We start from the raw sequence: 13,926 nt of genomic DNA, 5'->3' as shown, positions 1-13,926 counted from the left end.
AACAAAACCCCCCCAAACGTTTGCCCTGCAATCTGCTTTCTGAACAAATTTCAGTAGTTTAATGTAACTGATGCTGCCACAGAACATCCCGTCTGCTGCACTGGAGAATCACAAAATTTAGGTCAAGTCTGCTGCAGAATACACGAGGCCTTGTCTAACAGCCATGATAGAGGGCGAGCACTGGGCTGGTGCATTGCACCCCATTTCCAAACACCGGGTATATACGTACCCCTGATGGAGCTGATGAATGGTAATAACCCTTTCAGCAAATGTCTGTATTGGGAGGTTTAGCTTTACACCCTGTCATTGTTCTCCCAGGGTTCAGGGTTTAGCAAACCCACCTTTCTGTCACTGCTTGCAGTGCTGTCCCACTCAGGCAAAACCAAAGAAAACAACCAGAGCAAGACTGAAATGAGATCGTTACTTGTGCTTCTCTTTCTCCATTTTAAGCGGATTCTCTGAAAAGAGTTTCCATTTTCGTAAGGCACCTCAAAGACCAATTGAGTTAGCAGTACAATGGATGAATCACTGATCTGCCTCTGTGGTTACACAATTGTAATAGCCCTGCATCCCCAGAGGGCAGGTTGGTGGGAAAGGAAAGGACCATGTGTTCATAGATGACGACATACCTGACAAAACAAGATAGGAGACAGACTGTCCAGCTCATCCACCAACACCAGGTTCTTGAGAGGTCGTGGCTGGAAAAAGAAAGTGTCTCCTTCCTCCAGAGGCATGGCGGAGGAGAACTCCGGCTCCTCGTCATCATCTCCCAGATGGGCTATCTGGTACAGGTAACTTCAGACACAAAGCAAGAACACCACCATAGTCAGAGCAGACTACAGCTACAGTTCAGCCATGCATTCAGCGTGGGTGAAGGGTGAGCGAGAGCCAGTACTGTTTCCACAGAATATTTGGCTATTTCAACTCTCACCTGGAGGGATTGTTTTCTTGGGGAGAGGAAGGAGGGGCAAAGGGCTATTTTCAAAGGTCTTGCCCAATTCTGACTTCCTTCTTTATAACTGTTTTTGGCAGAAGACTCTGGACAGCTCTGTGGTCACCCCACTTGCCTGACTCCTAGATTTTCCTGTCTCATTGCAGGAAGAGCTAAATGATGAAACCTTTGAAGAGCAAGACCGCTGGCTAACAGCCTCTGAGTCTGCATGTTTTAGGGAGGAACACTGTCAAGTGCTATTTTCTAGGTGTTCAAACATCACCTGCTACCCTGTCTTATAAGCTAGAATATTAATATAAGCAAGTTTGACACACAAGGAAAACAGATGCATAGAGAAAGATTGAATTGTGTCTTGTGTTCTTTTGCCCTGTTCATCAGAACTAACAGCTAGACTTATGTTAGTTGGCTAGAGCTCCACCTACTGGCTGGCTCTACAGGAGCGGACCATAAACTTGCAAGACATGTTGGGAAACTAAGGCATTAAACTACAAGCATGCAAACCCCAAATTCGCATACACAACTCTAGTAACTGTGTGGAAAAACATTGTATTTTGTGTGTGCAACTTAGGGTCACTTGTAAAACTCTGGACCAAGAGAGGTTACAGCAAACAAAATTTTGAAACAAAACCTTTCATCGGCCACACAGAGAAACAAGACCTAAATACTCAAGACTTCACAGAACATGCCCCTACGTGTTATAACATCTGTAAAGGCTGATCAGATCATGAAACAAAATTGCTTGACAGCACTTCTACTACGCAAGAATAACTGGTGTAGCTATTGAAAAAGAAAGAAAACCATCTAGTCATGGTAAAATATCGCATTTGCTTCTGAGAGTGGGCTACAAAGATACTAGAGACTATTTCCAAGCTCACATGGTTTGGTCCTTTGACAGGCATACACGCGTCTAACGAAGAGGTTTTCAATGGAAAGCCCGGTTCAAAAAGGGATCATTGCAGCTCCGGTAAGCACCACTGACCAGGCCACTAAACGTCCAGTTGGCGGGGCTGGCAGGCTCCATACCTGGCTCAGTGTGGCTCCTGGAAGCAGCGACATGCCCCTCTGGCTCTGAGCCAGAAGGACGGCCAGGGGGCTCCGCGTGCTGGCCCCGCCCTGAGTGCCAGTTCTGCAGCTCCCATTGGGCGGGAACCGCAGCCAGTGGGAGCTGCAGGGGCAGTGCACACACTGCACAGAGCCACCTGGCCGTCCCATGCGTAGGAGCCTAGGGACGTCGCCGCTTCCAGGGAGCCCCCCGAGGTAACTGCCATCTGGAGCTCGCTCCCCGCACCACCTCCCGCATCCCAACCCCCTACCCCAGCCCAAAGCCTACACCCCAACCCCCTGCCCAGCCCCCTCCTGCACCCAAACTCCTGCCCAGAGCCCACACGCCACACGCCTCAGCACCCCAACTCCCTGCTCCAGCCCAGAGCCCCCTTCAACACCCTGAACACCTCATTTCTGTCCCCACCTTGGAACCCACACTCCCAGCCCAGAGCCCATATCCCCTCCCACACCCGAACCCCCCAGCCTCAGCCTGAAGTCCCCTCCTACACTCCAACTCCCTCAGCTCCATCCCTGAGCTCAGAACCCGCTCCTGCATCCCAAACCCCTCATCCCTGGGTCCACCCCAGAGCCCATACCCCAACCCTCTTCCCCAGCCTGGTGAAAATGAGTGAGTGAGCAAGGGTGGGGGAGAGCGACAGACAGAGGGAGGGGGGATGCAGTGAGCAGGGCCTTGGAGAAGGGGCGGGGAAAGGGTGTTCAGTTTTGTGCGATTAGAAAGTTGACAACCCTAAACACAAATGAAAGCACGTTAAGGTAAAAATTCACTACCTGGAGCAATGAAAAAAATAGTTAATTGATGGACACATGTCTGATGGTAGCATTCATTAGCAGCAAAAGCTAAACTGATCCGACACCTGCTTAAACAAGCTTCCAATTCCCTTCTTTGTCTGCCCAGGCATTTGATCTTGGCAATACGTGTGGAACAGCTTCCCACTTCCTGTGCATCTACATCCATCCTTCAAAACCCCTCTTGGTCCAGGAACCCATGGTGCTAGGTGATCAACAGACAGTCCCTGGTGCCAACTGGCTGAGGGTATAGATGGATGCATAGGGGGTACAGGACCCCCCCAGGTCTGGTATGTGCAATTTAATTCACCAAAGGCTGGCATGTACAGTGTCTACCAAAAGCCAATCTCTCAGTAGTCGTCATTATCACTGTGAAATGCCTGCAAGGATCATATTTGAAATGCCTGCTGGAAATTATGTTCTTAAGTTGTGAAAGTTAGGATAAAGAGGTTTCTTTCAAGCAAGAGGAAAGAGACACTTCTCTCTCTGTCTGGCACTGTGTATTGTATGCCTCACAATGTAAATATATTTGCATATTGAGCATCCAGGCTAATCAAGATTGCAAAATCTCAAGAGAGGAAAAACTGCAGGAAAACAAGAACAGGATGTGTGTGTGGGGGAGGGTGTCTCCTGTTTATGAGTGAAGACAATGGATTTTAGGGGTATAACTGGGAGGTACTGAGGTATGCCCTGGATCCTTCACCAAGGGGACAAGCTGCCATTCTGCATGTCTTATGAATGGAGGATCATAGCCAACCAGGGCTGTGAAGTGCCGTGACAAAGACATGGGGTGACCTAAACTTTATTAGACAAGAAAGTACCTTATTAACTAACTCTAGGTTCCAGAAAGCATGTTGATTTTATTTGATGTATAACCAATTGGTTCCAATACTTTTTATCCCCTTAACCTCTGTTCTTTCTTAAATAAACTTATCATTCTTTTTGCTATAACAAAATCTAAGTGCTGTGAATTAAGTAGAGCAGTCTGAAGTGAAGCAGGGGTGTACTGTTCCTTTGGGAACAGTGGATCTGGTAATTGTGTGAGTGTCCAGTGGCAGAGGGCTCAGGGTTGGAGTTTGCCTATTGCTAACCTGCCGAGAGACAGTGGAGTCTGTGTAGGCTAGGAGGAGAGTGATGATGTTGCTTATGGAAGGTGGAGTCAGGGAGCTGACCACTGGCAGGCACAGACAAGGCTCCCTGGCACTAAGGGCAGGTGGTAGAGAACCTCACAAACCTGGGTATCCCCGGGTAGCGTCATACTGCCCCAAAGACCTGATGATCTAAGAGCACTTCCACAAAACCTATCCATACTGAGGAGATTGCCCAGGATACATTAATGGGCTTAAAAACTGTGGTCATTGCACTTGGACAAGTTCGACCATCAACTCGTTAAGGCAGAGCCCCTGTCTTTTTACACATTCTACCAAAGACTACGGCAATCTGTCATGCTAATACGTCGTAACAGTAAAATTCAGCAGGGCACATGAAGGAAATTAAATGATTTACTCACTGGTTTCCAAACTCAGATGCCACAAAGAGGAACCCTGTTTTCAGCACACACATGGCAGCAGCTCCAGGAACAGTATCAAAATACTTCAGTCGGATCTCTGTCACCTGAAAGCCCCAGAGAGGAAGGAGTAATGGTGAGTGAGACAGCTCAGTTCAGTCCATCTCCAGAGATGGGTTATGTTCCTTCACACACAAGTGCGCAGCCCACTTTCCCATTCAGAGATACAGGAACTGATGCATTTGGGATTGTAGCTTATTACAAGACTGCCTTGGAGTTACCTTCAAAGGAAGGAAAAGAGCGGTGACTGAGCACAGCCAAGAGCGCTCACCTTCTCGATAGTTTGGGGCAGCTGCTTTCACTCCCCAAGTTCAAACTGGATGGCATTCTGAGTGTAAACACAAGCCAGGCTTTCTGCTTCACTCTTGAGGCTATTTTGCATGGGAATCTGAGCTCAAGGCTTACAACAGAGACATGAAAATGTTCAGCAGTCCTACTGAGAAAGAGACAACCCCCATCTTGGCATCCACATCATTCACTCAGAGGATTGGGTAGATGTCTCTCAGAATGGCCACTTACACTTCTGACAGACCTGAAGTTGCCATGATGGCTCCTATGAAAAGCCTGAGGCCAGTCTTAAACTGCTGAACTGACACAGTCTTCTAACATGACACCTTCTGGGAAGGGTTTGTCATGTTAAAGGCAATGGGGGTTAGTGGCATTTCAGAAGGTTTTTTCCTGAGACCACAAATGGGATCACTGCAGCACAAATCTCCTGTTGGAGATGCAGAGGGATGGCCAGGGTGGCAGTGACTGGCAGCACAAAGCAATTCCAATCTTTTCCGATTAGTTTCAGGAGGAGAGTTTGTTATCCCAGCTGAAAAAGCTGTGTGACATGGGATGGCCAAACTCTGTCCAACCGGCTGCACCTAGTTTGCATAAAAGTGAACAGACTGCAGGCACCCAAATATTCAACCCACAGGTGCAGCCAAGTATGGCGGCTCAGATCAAGAAGGATCACTGCACTCTGTTGTCTTAGGGAACTGTGTCGTAGAATCTCCTGGGCCACATTTTGGAATAAGCGATTTGGAGCAGGGACCACGGGTAACATTTTTAAAAGTGCCCATGTGACTTAGCAACCTAAGTCTTCTGTGGTTTCGAAGCTGTCCCCATCTGTCTGTCGTGCGAGCAGTGACTAGCAAGTTATGGCAGCTGTCATCTAACAGGGTAGATGCAGAGTCATTCATCTCTATACATGGCTAAAGACTAAGTTAAAAATCATTTGATTTAGGGGGAAGGCTGCTCTAGAACGAAGTCTCATCAACGTGGGAAATGCATCATGATGGGGAAGCTTCTCAAGGACATGTTTCAAGAAGTAAAAGTAGCTTCCTCCTCAGTCTACCCACCATGTCTTCATCAGTCTCTAGGGTGATTTTGAAGATATCTCCCTGCTCCGTCTGGGCCAGGAAGAAGAACATGGATTTGGTCTTGTGTGTAGCGGAGCAGACAAAAATCATACCCCTTTCTGGGTCATCCAAGTCATTCTGTCACAGGGAAGATAAGACAGAGGTTTATAAATGTTGAAGGTGGAAAGGACCTACTAGATCACCTTTCAGCAAAGCCATTCCCCTGCAAGGCAGGATATACTCCCCTGGATCAATGGTCTAGCAAAATGGAAAGCCTGAGGGACTATAGCATGCGGAAAAGGTTTCATACATAGCATACCCCTTCCCAATGCTCTCCTGACTCATCCGTAATGCTCTCAGGAAAGCAGGTTCTTCCTGATAGATGTTTCTGAGAAGAGCCAAAACTCTGAGGCGTTCTCCCTCCTACCACTTTTCCCCCCGGATGGACAATCTCACACATTGCAAAACCAATTGTGGTACACAAGGGTCACTAGCCATATAAAACTGACCTGTGGCATCTGCTTTTTGGGCAAATACCACCAAAGCCACACACAATGTATGCTAGTGACCCAGTGTCAGCTAGCTACAGCCTACTTTGTTTAAACAAAAGGAAGTACTTCTTCATACAATGCAGAGTTAACCTGTGGAACTTGTTGCCAGGGATGTTGTGAAGACCAAAAGAATAACTGGGTTGAAAAAAAAAATTAGGTAAGTTCATGGAGGATAGGTCCAGCAATGGCTATTAGCCGAGATGGTGAGGGATGGAACCCCATTCTCTGGGTGTCCCAAAGCCTCCAACTACCAGAATCTGGGACTGGATAACAAGTGATGGATCACTTTAGAATTGCCCTGTTCTGAAGCACCTGGCACTGGCCACTGTCAGAAGACAGGATACTGGGTTAGATGGACCATTGGTCTGACCCAGTATGGCCGTTTTTATGTACTCTTCTAAAAGGAAACAGCATGAGGTGGAACAGAGCAGCTGTGGAATTCATCTTCATGTACTAGGGTGAATATATCCAACCATGCCATGTAAATCATGGTTCATGCTACCAGTGCTGCTATCTCAGAGCCTGGTAAGAGAGAAAAGACTAGCTCAAGGGTAAACCTCAGAGACGAGATGAACTCAACCCATCACGTCAGACTACAGGCAAACTCCAGAACCTTCCCTTACAGATGACATGACTGGCTAGTAAGGCAGGCTTTCCCTCCACACCCTAAAGGGTGGCAGCCCGACAGCCTTTCAATCACTACGCATTGCCTTCCTCAAAAGCCTCCCTGCACAGAAGCTGATATTAAGTGTCTATGTGGAACCTTTAAAGAAAAGGCCTCTAAAGTAGGGCATAAGAGATGAAATTCTCACCCTTCTCCTGGGAATGGGACATCTGATATCAGGCTGGTCACCGAAGTTTTTGTAGGTGATGTAGTTTTCAGAACAGATCAGCACCCCACTGGGACCATCGGAGCCACCAGGAACTAAGGGATGAGATGGAAACTTCATTAAGAGAAGAGAAACAGCTCTGTTGCTCAAAAGAAATCTGGATAATCTTTATTCAATATTCTCACATGTATATAAACCTGCTTCAGTTTATGGTGGAGAAGACACCAGGTTGCAAGCATAGGCTTCTGTATCTGCACAAGGCAGAGTTAGGGATGGAGAGCAGGGGAAGGAGAATGAAACTTTGGGGGTCATAAACAACGCTTAATATTTCATTTTTACACCTCTCACCCAATCCCATAAATTAACCCAAATCTTTGAGATGCTCAGGCATCATACTGGCAATGTGCCAGTAACCCCATGTATCTGACATGCATTTATCTGCTATTGCAAATCACAGGAAGCAGGTTCCCAGATGATCTCCCGGTACTTCCCTCTCAGAAACTGAAATTACCAGCAATGAAAACCACAAACTGAGTGTTCAGAGCCCCTGGAGCCCACTAGCCTACAGCATCGCCAAGGACATATAAGATATAGTGAACTGCAGAGTGACCCAGTCAGCATTAAGCCTTTGGGACCACCCTTTGGGTACCTATACTATAAATCATGCTCTTCAAATGAATCCTGGATACTAGAACTCCAAACTAACTTCAGCAATGAGTAGAGCAGGCCAAAGTCCCACCCCCAAAGTCAAAGCTTAAGGTTAGCCCATAACTACTTCTTGAAATCAAGTTGTGTTCACATGGAGCTAAAACTCTGCTTGTATTTCCATTTGTTTTATTTTGTCACCTGAAAAACTCGTTCTCCCGGCTTTTTTTAAACCACACCCCTTTTCATAGAATCATAGAATATGAGGGTTGGAAGGGACCTCAGGAGGTCATCTAGTCCAACCCCCTGCTCAAAGAAGGACCAATCCCCAATTAAATCATCCCAGCAAGGGCTTTGTCAAGCCTGACCTTAAAAACTTCTAAGGAAGGAGATTCTACCACCTCCCTAGGGAACGCATTCCAGTGTTTCACCACCCTCCTATTGAAAAAGTTTTTCCTAATATCCAACCTAAACCTCCCCCACTGCAACTTGAGACCATTACTCCTTGTCCTGTCCTCTTCTACCACTGAGAATAGTCTAGAACCATCCTCTCTGGAACCACCTCTCAGGTAGTTAAAAGCAGCTATCAAATCCCCCCTCATTCTTCTCTTCTGCAGACTAAACAATCCCAGTTCCCTCAGCCTCTCCTCATAAGTCATGTGTTCCAGACCCCTAATCATTTTTGTTGCCCTTCGCTGGACTCTCTCCAATTTATCCACATCCTTCTTGTAGTGTGGGGCCCAAAACTGGACACAGTACTCCAGATGAGGCCTCACCAATGTCGAATAGAGGGGGACGATCACGTCCCTCGATCTGCTGGCTATGCCCCTACTTATACATCCCAAAACGCCATTGGCCTTCTTGGCAACAAGGGCACACTGCTGACTCATATCCAGCTTCTCGTCCACTGTCACCCCTAGGTCCTTTTCCGCAGAACTGCTGCCTAGCCATTCGGTCCCTAGTCTGTAGCGGTGCATTGGGTTCTTCCGTCCTAAGTGCAGGACTCTGCACTTGTCCTTGTTGAACCTCATCAGATTTCTTTTGGCCCAATCCTCCAATTTGTCTAGGTCCCTCTGTATCCTATCCCTGCCCTCCAGCGAATCTACCACTCCTCCTAGTTTAGTACCATCCGCAAATTTGCTGAGAGTGCAATCCACACCATCCTCCAGATCATTTATGAAGATATTGAACAAAACCGGCCCCAGGACCGACCCCTGGGGCACTCCACTTGACACCGGCTGCCAACTAGACATGGAGCCATTGATCACTACCCGTTGAGCCCGACAATCTAGCCAACTTTCTACCCACCTTATAGTGCATTCATCCAGCCCATACTTCTTTAACTTGCTGACAAGAATACTGTGGGAGACCGTGTCAAAAGCTTTGCTAAAGTCAAGAAACAATACATCCACTGCTTTCCCTTCATCCACAGAACCAGTAATCTCATCATAGAAGGCGATTAGATTAGTCAAGCATGACCTTCCCTTGGTGAATCCATGCTGACTGTTCCTGATCACTTTCCTCTCATGTAAGTGTTTCAGGATTGATTCTTTGAGGACCTGCTCCATGATTTTTCCAGGGACTGAGGTGAGGCTGACTGGCCTGTAGTTCCCAGGATCCTCCTTCTTCCCTTTTTTAAAGATTGGCACTACATTAGCCTTTTTCCAGTCATCTGGGACTTCCCCCGTTCGCCACAAGTTTTCAAAGATAATAACCAATGGCTCTGCAATCACAGCCGCCAATTCCTTTAGCACTCTCGGATGCAACTCGTCCAGCCCCATGGACTTGTGCACGTCCAGCTTTTCTAAATAGTCCCTAACCACTTCTTTCTCCACAGAGGGCTGGCCATCTACTCCCCATGCTGTGATGCCCAGCACAGCAGTCTGGGAGCTGACCTTGTTAGTGAAGACAGAGGCAAAAAAAGCATTGAGTACATTAGCTTTTTCCACATCCTCTGTCACTAGGTTGCCTCCCTCATTCAGTAAGGGGCCCACACTTTCCTTGGCTTTCTTCTTGTTGCTAACATACCTGAAGAAACCCTTCTTGTTACTCTTGACATCTCTTGCTAGCTGCAGCTCCAGGTGTGATTTGGCCCTCCTGATTTCATTCCTACATGCCCGAGCAATATTTTTATACTCTTCCCTGGTCATATGTCCAACCTTCCACTTCTTGTAAGCTTCTTTTTTATGTTTAAGATCCGCTAGGATTTCATCGTTAAGCCAAGCTGGTCGCCTGCCATATTTACTGTTCTTTCTACACATCGGGATGGTTTGTCCCTGTAACCTCAACAGGTTTTTCCAGTGGAAGCTTTCAAATACTATCATCTCAGAGCCCAATCAGAGTGAAATGCTATCTCCAGGATAAATCTCAGAGAAGAGACATGAAAAACTCATCACTTCAGGCTGCAAGAAAATCAAACTCTTCAAAATTCCATGTATCAGATGAGAATTTTTAGTTCTCACCTGACTTCCAGGCCCAACTAAGAGCAGGAGAGCAGCTCAAGTTACGACCCCCATGATTCTCTTTCAAATGTGCAGTATGTTCCCCCATGTCGTTTTGCTGGGAGAATGGGAAGCGACCTGGCAATGGGGAGGGTAGTACCTGTTATAAGGAAGTTGCCATGCTCCTCCAAAGGTTCACTGTATTTCCTAACTACGTGGTTCAAACCCAGGTCTAACTCATAAAATGTCAGGGTCTGCTGGGTGTTAGCTGCTGCTTCTCCTGTTGGATCGTTGTCAGCTTCCTAGAAAAACAGCGCACAAATATTTTAGGTACAGCCAGTAACATTATCTGTACATTTAAAGGAAAAGAGATCTTATGAAGTCTCTGGAATTGTGTTATACTCATTAACAACCACAACAGCAATTCAAAGACGACAGCCCAGGACTTGATCTTGCAAAAGTGTTCAGCATCCACCACTACCATTGAAATGAATGGAAGCTGCGGGCGCAGCACCTCAAAGGATCAAGACCACAGGCATTTTCTAGTAACAAATGGGAAGCAACTGGGTAGAATTATTGCCAGTAGCAGACATATAGGCAGCGCTGGTTAGTTGCAACACAACTGTAAAATGTTGAATGGGTATAAAACAGCTGTCTTTGCAGCTAGATATACTGAGAAACATTTGTCAGTGCCGCCTGGAGTGTTATGTTGATTTTCAATGCTCCCCCTAGCTGCCAGCTATAGTATCACCAACCCCATGGCAGGATGGAAGAGATTCTAGGGTACATTTTAAAAAGAAAAGGAGTACTTGTGGCACCTTAGAGACTAACGAATTTGTTAGTCTCTAAGGTGCCATAAACATTCCTTTTCTTTTTACGGATACAGACTAACACGGCTGCTACTAGGGTACATTTTAAACCACAAAGCATCGTCGTTACACTACGACATGCAACTTTATTTTGCATAAAATCATTCATGCACATTTTCTCCCAAACTGCACCACCATTATTAATTTCCTGAACACGAGAAATATGCTCAGTACTGTAACAATCTAAAGAGAGATGACTCCCAATTCAATGAGTTCACAGACAACGCATCTATACCTGGGGCAGTAATTCTGGTGGATCACTAATTGAAAGCTTGACAGGGGAAGTGTATTTGGAGGAGGAATGCAAGTGAAGGGGAGGGTACTGCTGCAGCAGAGGGAAGCAGTTCTAAATGTGAACAGCAGCACTGGAATGAAGTGCAAAGGCCAGAGTGAGAAGAATATACAAAAAGAGCATTGAGCAGGGAGGCCTGTAGTTCACAGTTCAGTAACAGAAGGACCAAGCAATTAAGAGGATTTCAGCTAAGATTGCAAATGAGATTGACAGTCAATGAGCAGAGACCCAGGGAGGTTGTCCCAGACAGCTAGCGCGGCAGAAAAGGCTTGGCATAAGTGGACACTCTAGCTGAAGGGACAGAGAGGAAGGAGACTGGGCTAATTAAGCAGAGGGAGTAAGGTAAGAGACAAGGACCTTGTCCCTGGTTACCTCATAGTCCATTTCCAGACAAGCAAACATTGGGTTTTCAAACCCCACATCTACTCCCACCACATGGTAGACCAAGGTGTTGGCCTTGTGGGCTTCCAGTGGGGAAGAAATGGTGAGCCGGGCAGCAGCATCTCTGTTCAGGATGTATACCAGCTTCTGCTTCTCAATGGCACCTGCAGGGAACAACAGTGCATAAAATACCTAGATTGGGGACGCGAAGCTGAAGACAACTGCACCACCACCCGCTTTTGCGCAAAAACAGCGAACTGACGGCTTTGCAGGAAAACAGAAACATAACATCTTGTCCCATAATTTCCCCATCACACTTAAGTTTATGTCAACTTCCTAACTTCAGTATTTAAAATCTTTAAAAACGAATCAGTGACTCAGGAACAGGTTTAACCTTGCAGATGACCTTTTTAAGCTCCACTCACACAAGCCACAACTCAAGGTATGTTCAGTTCACAGGCAAAAAATCTGCAGCAGCATCTGCTTGGCAAAACATGCAGCCACAGTAGCTAACAGATGAGGAAAGAGTAGCAGCTATGCAACAGAAGGGAAACAGTTCCATGGAAACCCTCTAAAATTGCACCGTAATTGAGGTATGCGTTTCTTTGCTGATACACAGCATACACAGTAATTTACTGAGCAAGTCCTGCTCTCAGCTGTCATCCTGAATAACAGACGAATTGCACAGTGCTACCTTCAGGTTAAAAGGAAGCAAGCAGCTTCCTTCCAAGCCACTATTGTCATTATTTTCACTATAATACAGTTGTTAAGCTGCCTGGTAATGCAAACCCTGAAAATTGGAATAATTTAAGAGTTTATACCTGCAGGGCCTGATCAGAAATGCAGCTGTCTCCATAGTCAATCTCAGAGAAGAGACATGAATTCATATCATCATTTCAGGCAGAGGAAGCTGGCTGCACCATGACTGGGTCGTCTGCATCCCATCTTCCCTTTTTCCAATCATCAGCCTCAAATGGGTTGTTTGCTTACCACTACCTGAGCAGGTTTCTTTCCTACACTGTTATGGCCCAATTTTTGGCACTCATTTGTGCAATCATGACAATAGGCAGGAACAAATGCCATACATCTGGACTTTTTATTCCAAAGGCTGGAATTTAATGAAATGCCTGCATGAAAAGCACTTGAGAAGCTACAGCTGAGAAGCAGGCTGCAAAAACTGTCATCCCTGAAGTAAGGAAAAGGCAAAGCAACAATTCCAAGGAGAATCAGTTTCCCCCACTCACTTCTTTAAATGCTACAACTAAGGAGACAGTATAGATCCCCACTGACTTACTGATCATGACAGCACGGCCCTTTGGGTCCACAGCCAAGAACTGGCCAGGAACAATTCTGCGACAGCCACTCTTGCCAAAGGTTTCCTGGTGAATCTTCTCAAACATGTTCTTGGAGGGCTGGTACTCCAGGATAACAATGCGACCCGAATCACTACCCACCACGATATAGTCTTTTGTTCCACCTGTCAGTCTGAAGGCCATGAGGGAGCGAATGACTCCAAACACTTCCACTGTCAGCAAGGTGTGTACTTTCCCCGTGTTGGGATCAGGGCGGAGCAACTCCAGGATCTTCCCCCGGGAAACAACAATTTCCTGTTGTTTGGTTCCTAAGAAGTCAAAGCCATGAGAAACTTATCACCAACTATAAGTTAGGAGATGTAAAAACCAAGAAATTCAAAGTGCCTTTCAAACATTAATCACCAAAGCAAGTCTCTCAGCCTCCAGAGTATTCAAGTATCCAGTTTACAGATCAGAAAACTGAGGCAGAGAGAAGTTAAATGATTTAACTAAGGCCCCGCAAACTCAGTGAGAAAACCAGGATCTGAATTTATAAGAACTTGGAACCAGGAACTTTCTCAAGACCAGATCTTTCCCTCAAACTGCAGCTTCTTAGTCAACCCAGGTAGCGGCACTAATAGGAGCAGAACCTCAGTGAAAAACTAATGCTGTAGCTAAGTAGCTTATAATGGAAAAGACCTTGCTTTACTTCAGCCTGAAAGTTTCCTAGTCAGGAGAGCAGAGATTACCTGAGAAATTGCCATGGATGGCATAGCTGATGCCAGTGGCTCGCTGCAATGTTAAATTGTAAAGGAACATGGTGGCGACAGATCCACTTCACTCATGCGTCTCACTTATTGAGTCAGCTGTGAACAAAACAGCAACAAAAATTAAGAATATGCAAAACAG

At 46.3% G+C, this 13,926-nt stretch overlaps 1 protein-coding gene and 2 non-coding genes across 5 annotated transcripts in view; all 3 read right to left on the bottom strand.

Moving 5' to 3' along the window:
- Positions 1-13,926, bottom strand: part of SF3B3 (splicing factor 3b subunit 3) — a 50,986-nt gene that overhangs the window by 34,046 nt on the left and 3,014 nt on the right. For all 3 annotated transcript variants that reach the window (XM_073307205.1, XM_073307206.1, XM_073307207.1), the window contains exons 2-9: positions 13,767-13,883; positions 13,020-13,346; positions 11,717-11,889; positions 10,344-10,485; positions 7,080-7,192; positions 5,717-5,854; positions 4,314-4,417; positions 630-795 (exon numbers count right to left, since the gene is read on the bottom strand). In XM_073307205.1, the coding sequence (XP_073163306.1) occupies positions 630-795; positions 4,314-4,417; positions 5,717-5,854; positions 7,080-7,192; positions 10,344-10,485; positions 11,717-11,889; positions 13,020-13,346; positions 13,767-13,836 (1,233 nt within the window). In that variant the 5' untranslated portion in view covers positions 13,837-13,883. The remainder of the gene's footprint in view (positions 1-629; positions 796-4,313; positions 4,418-5,716; positions 5,855-7,079; positions 7,193-10,343; positions 10,486-11,716; positions 11,890-13,019; positions 13,347-13,766; positions 13,884-13,926) is intronic.
- Positions 10,071-10,147, bottom strand: LOC140896576 (small nucleolar RNA SNORD111). The gene has a single exon (XR_012154586.1). It is a non-coding gene; the product is annotated as a small nucleolar RNA SNORD111 (small nucleolar RNA).
- On the bottom strand, positions 12,552-12,629 carry LOC140896578 (small nucleolar RNA SNORD111). Its single transcript, XR_012154587.1, has one exon. It is a non-coding gene; the product is annotated as a small nucleolar RNA SNORD111 (small nucleolar RNA).

This window comes from Lepidochelys kempii, chromosome 12 (genome assembly GCF_965140265.1).
Source record: "Lepidochelys kempii isolate rLepKem1 chromosome 12, rLepKem1.hap2, whole genome shotgun sequence".
Lineage (NCBI taxonomy): Eukaryota > Metazoa > Chordata > Testudines > Cheloniidae > Lepidochelys > Lepidochelys kempii.
This window is presented reverse-complemented; position numbering and strand designations above follow the sequence as displayed.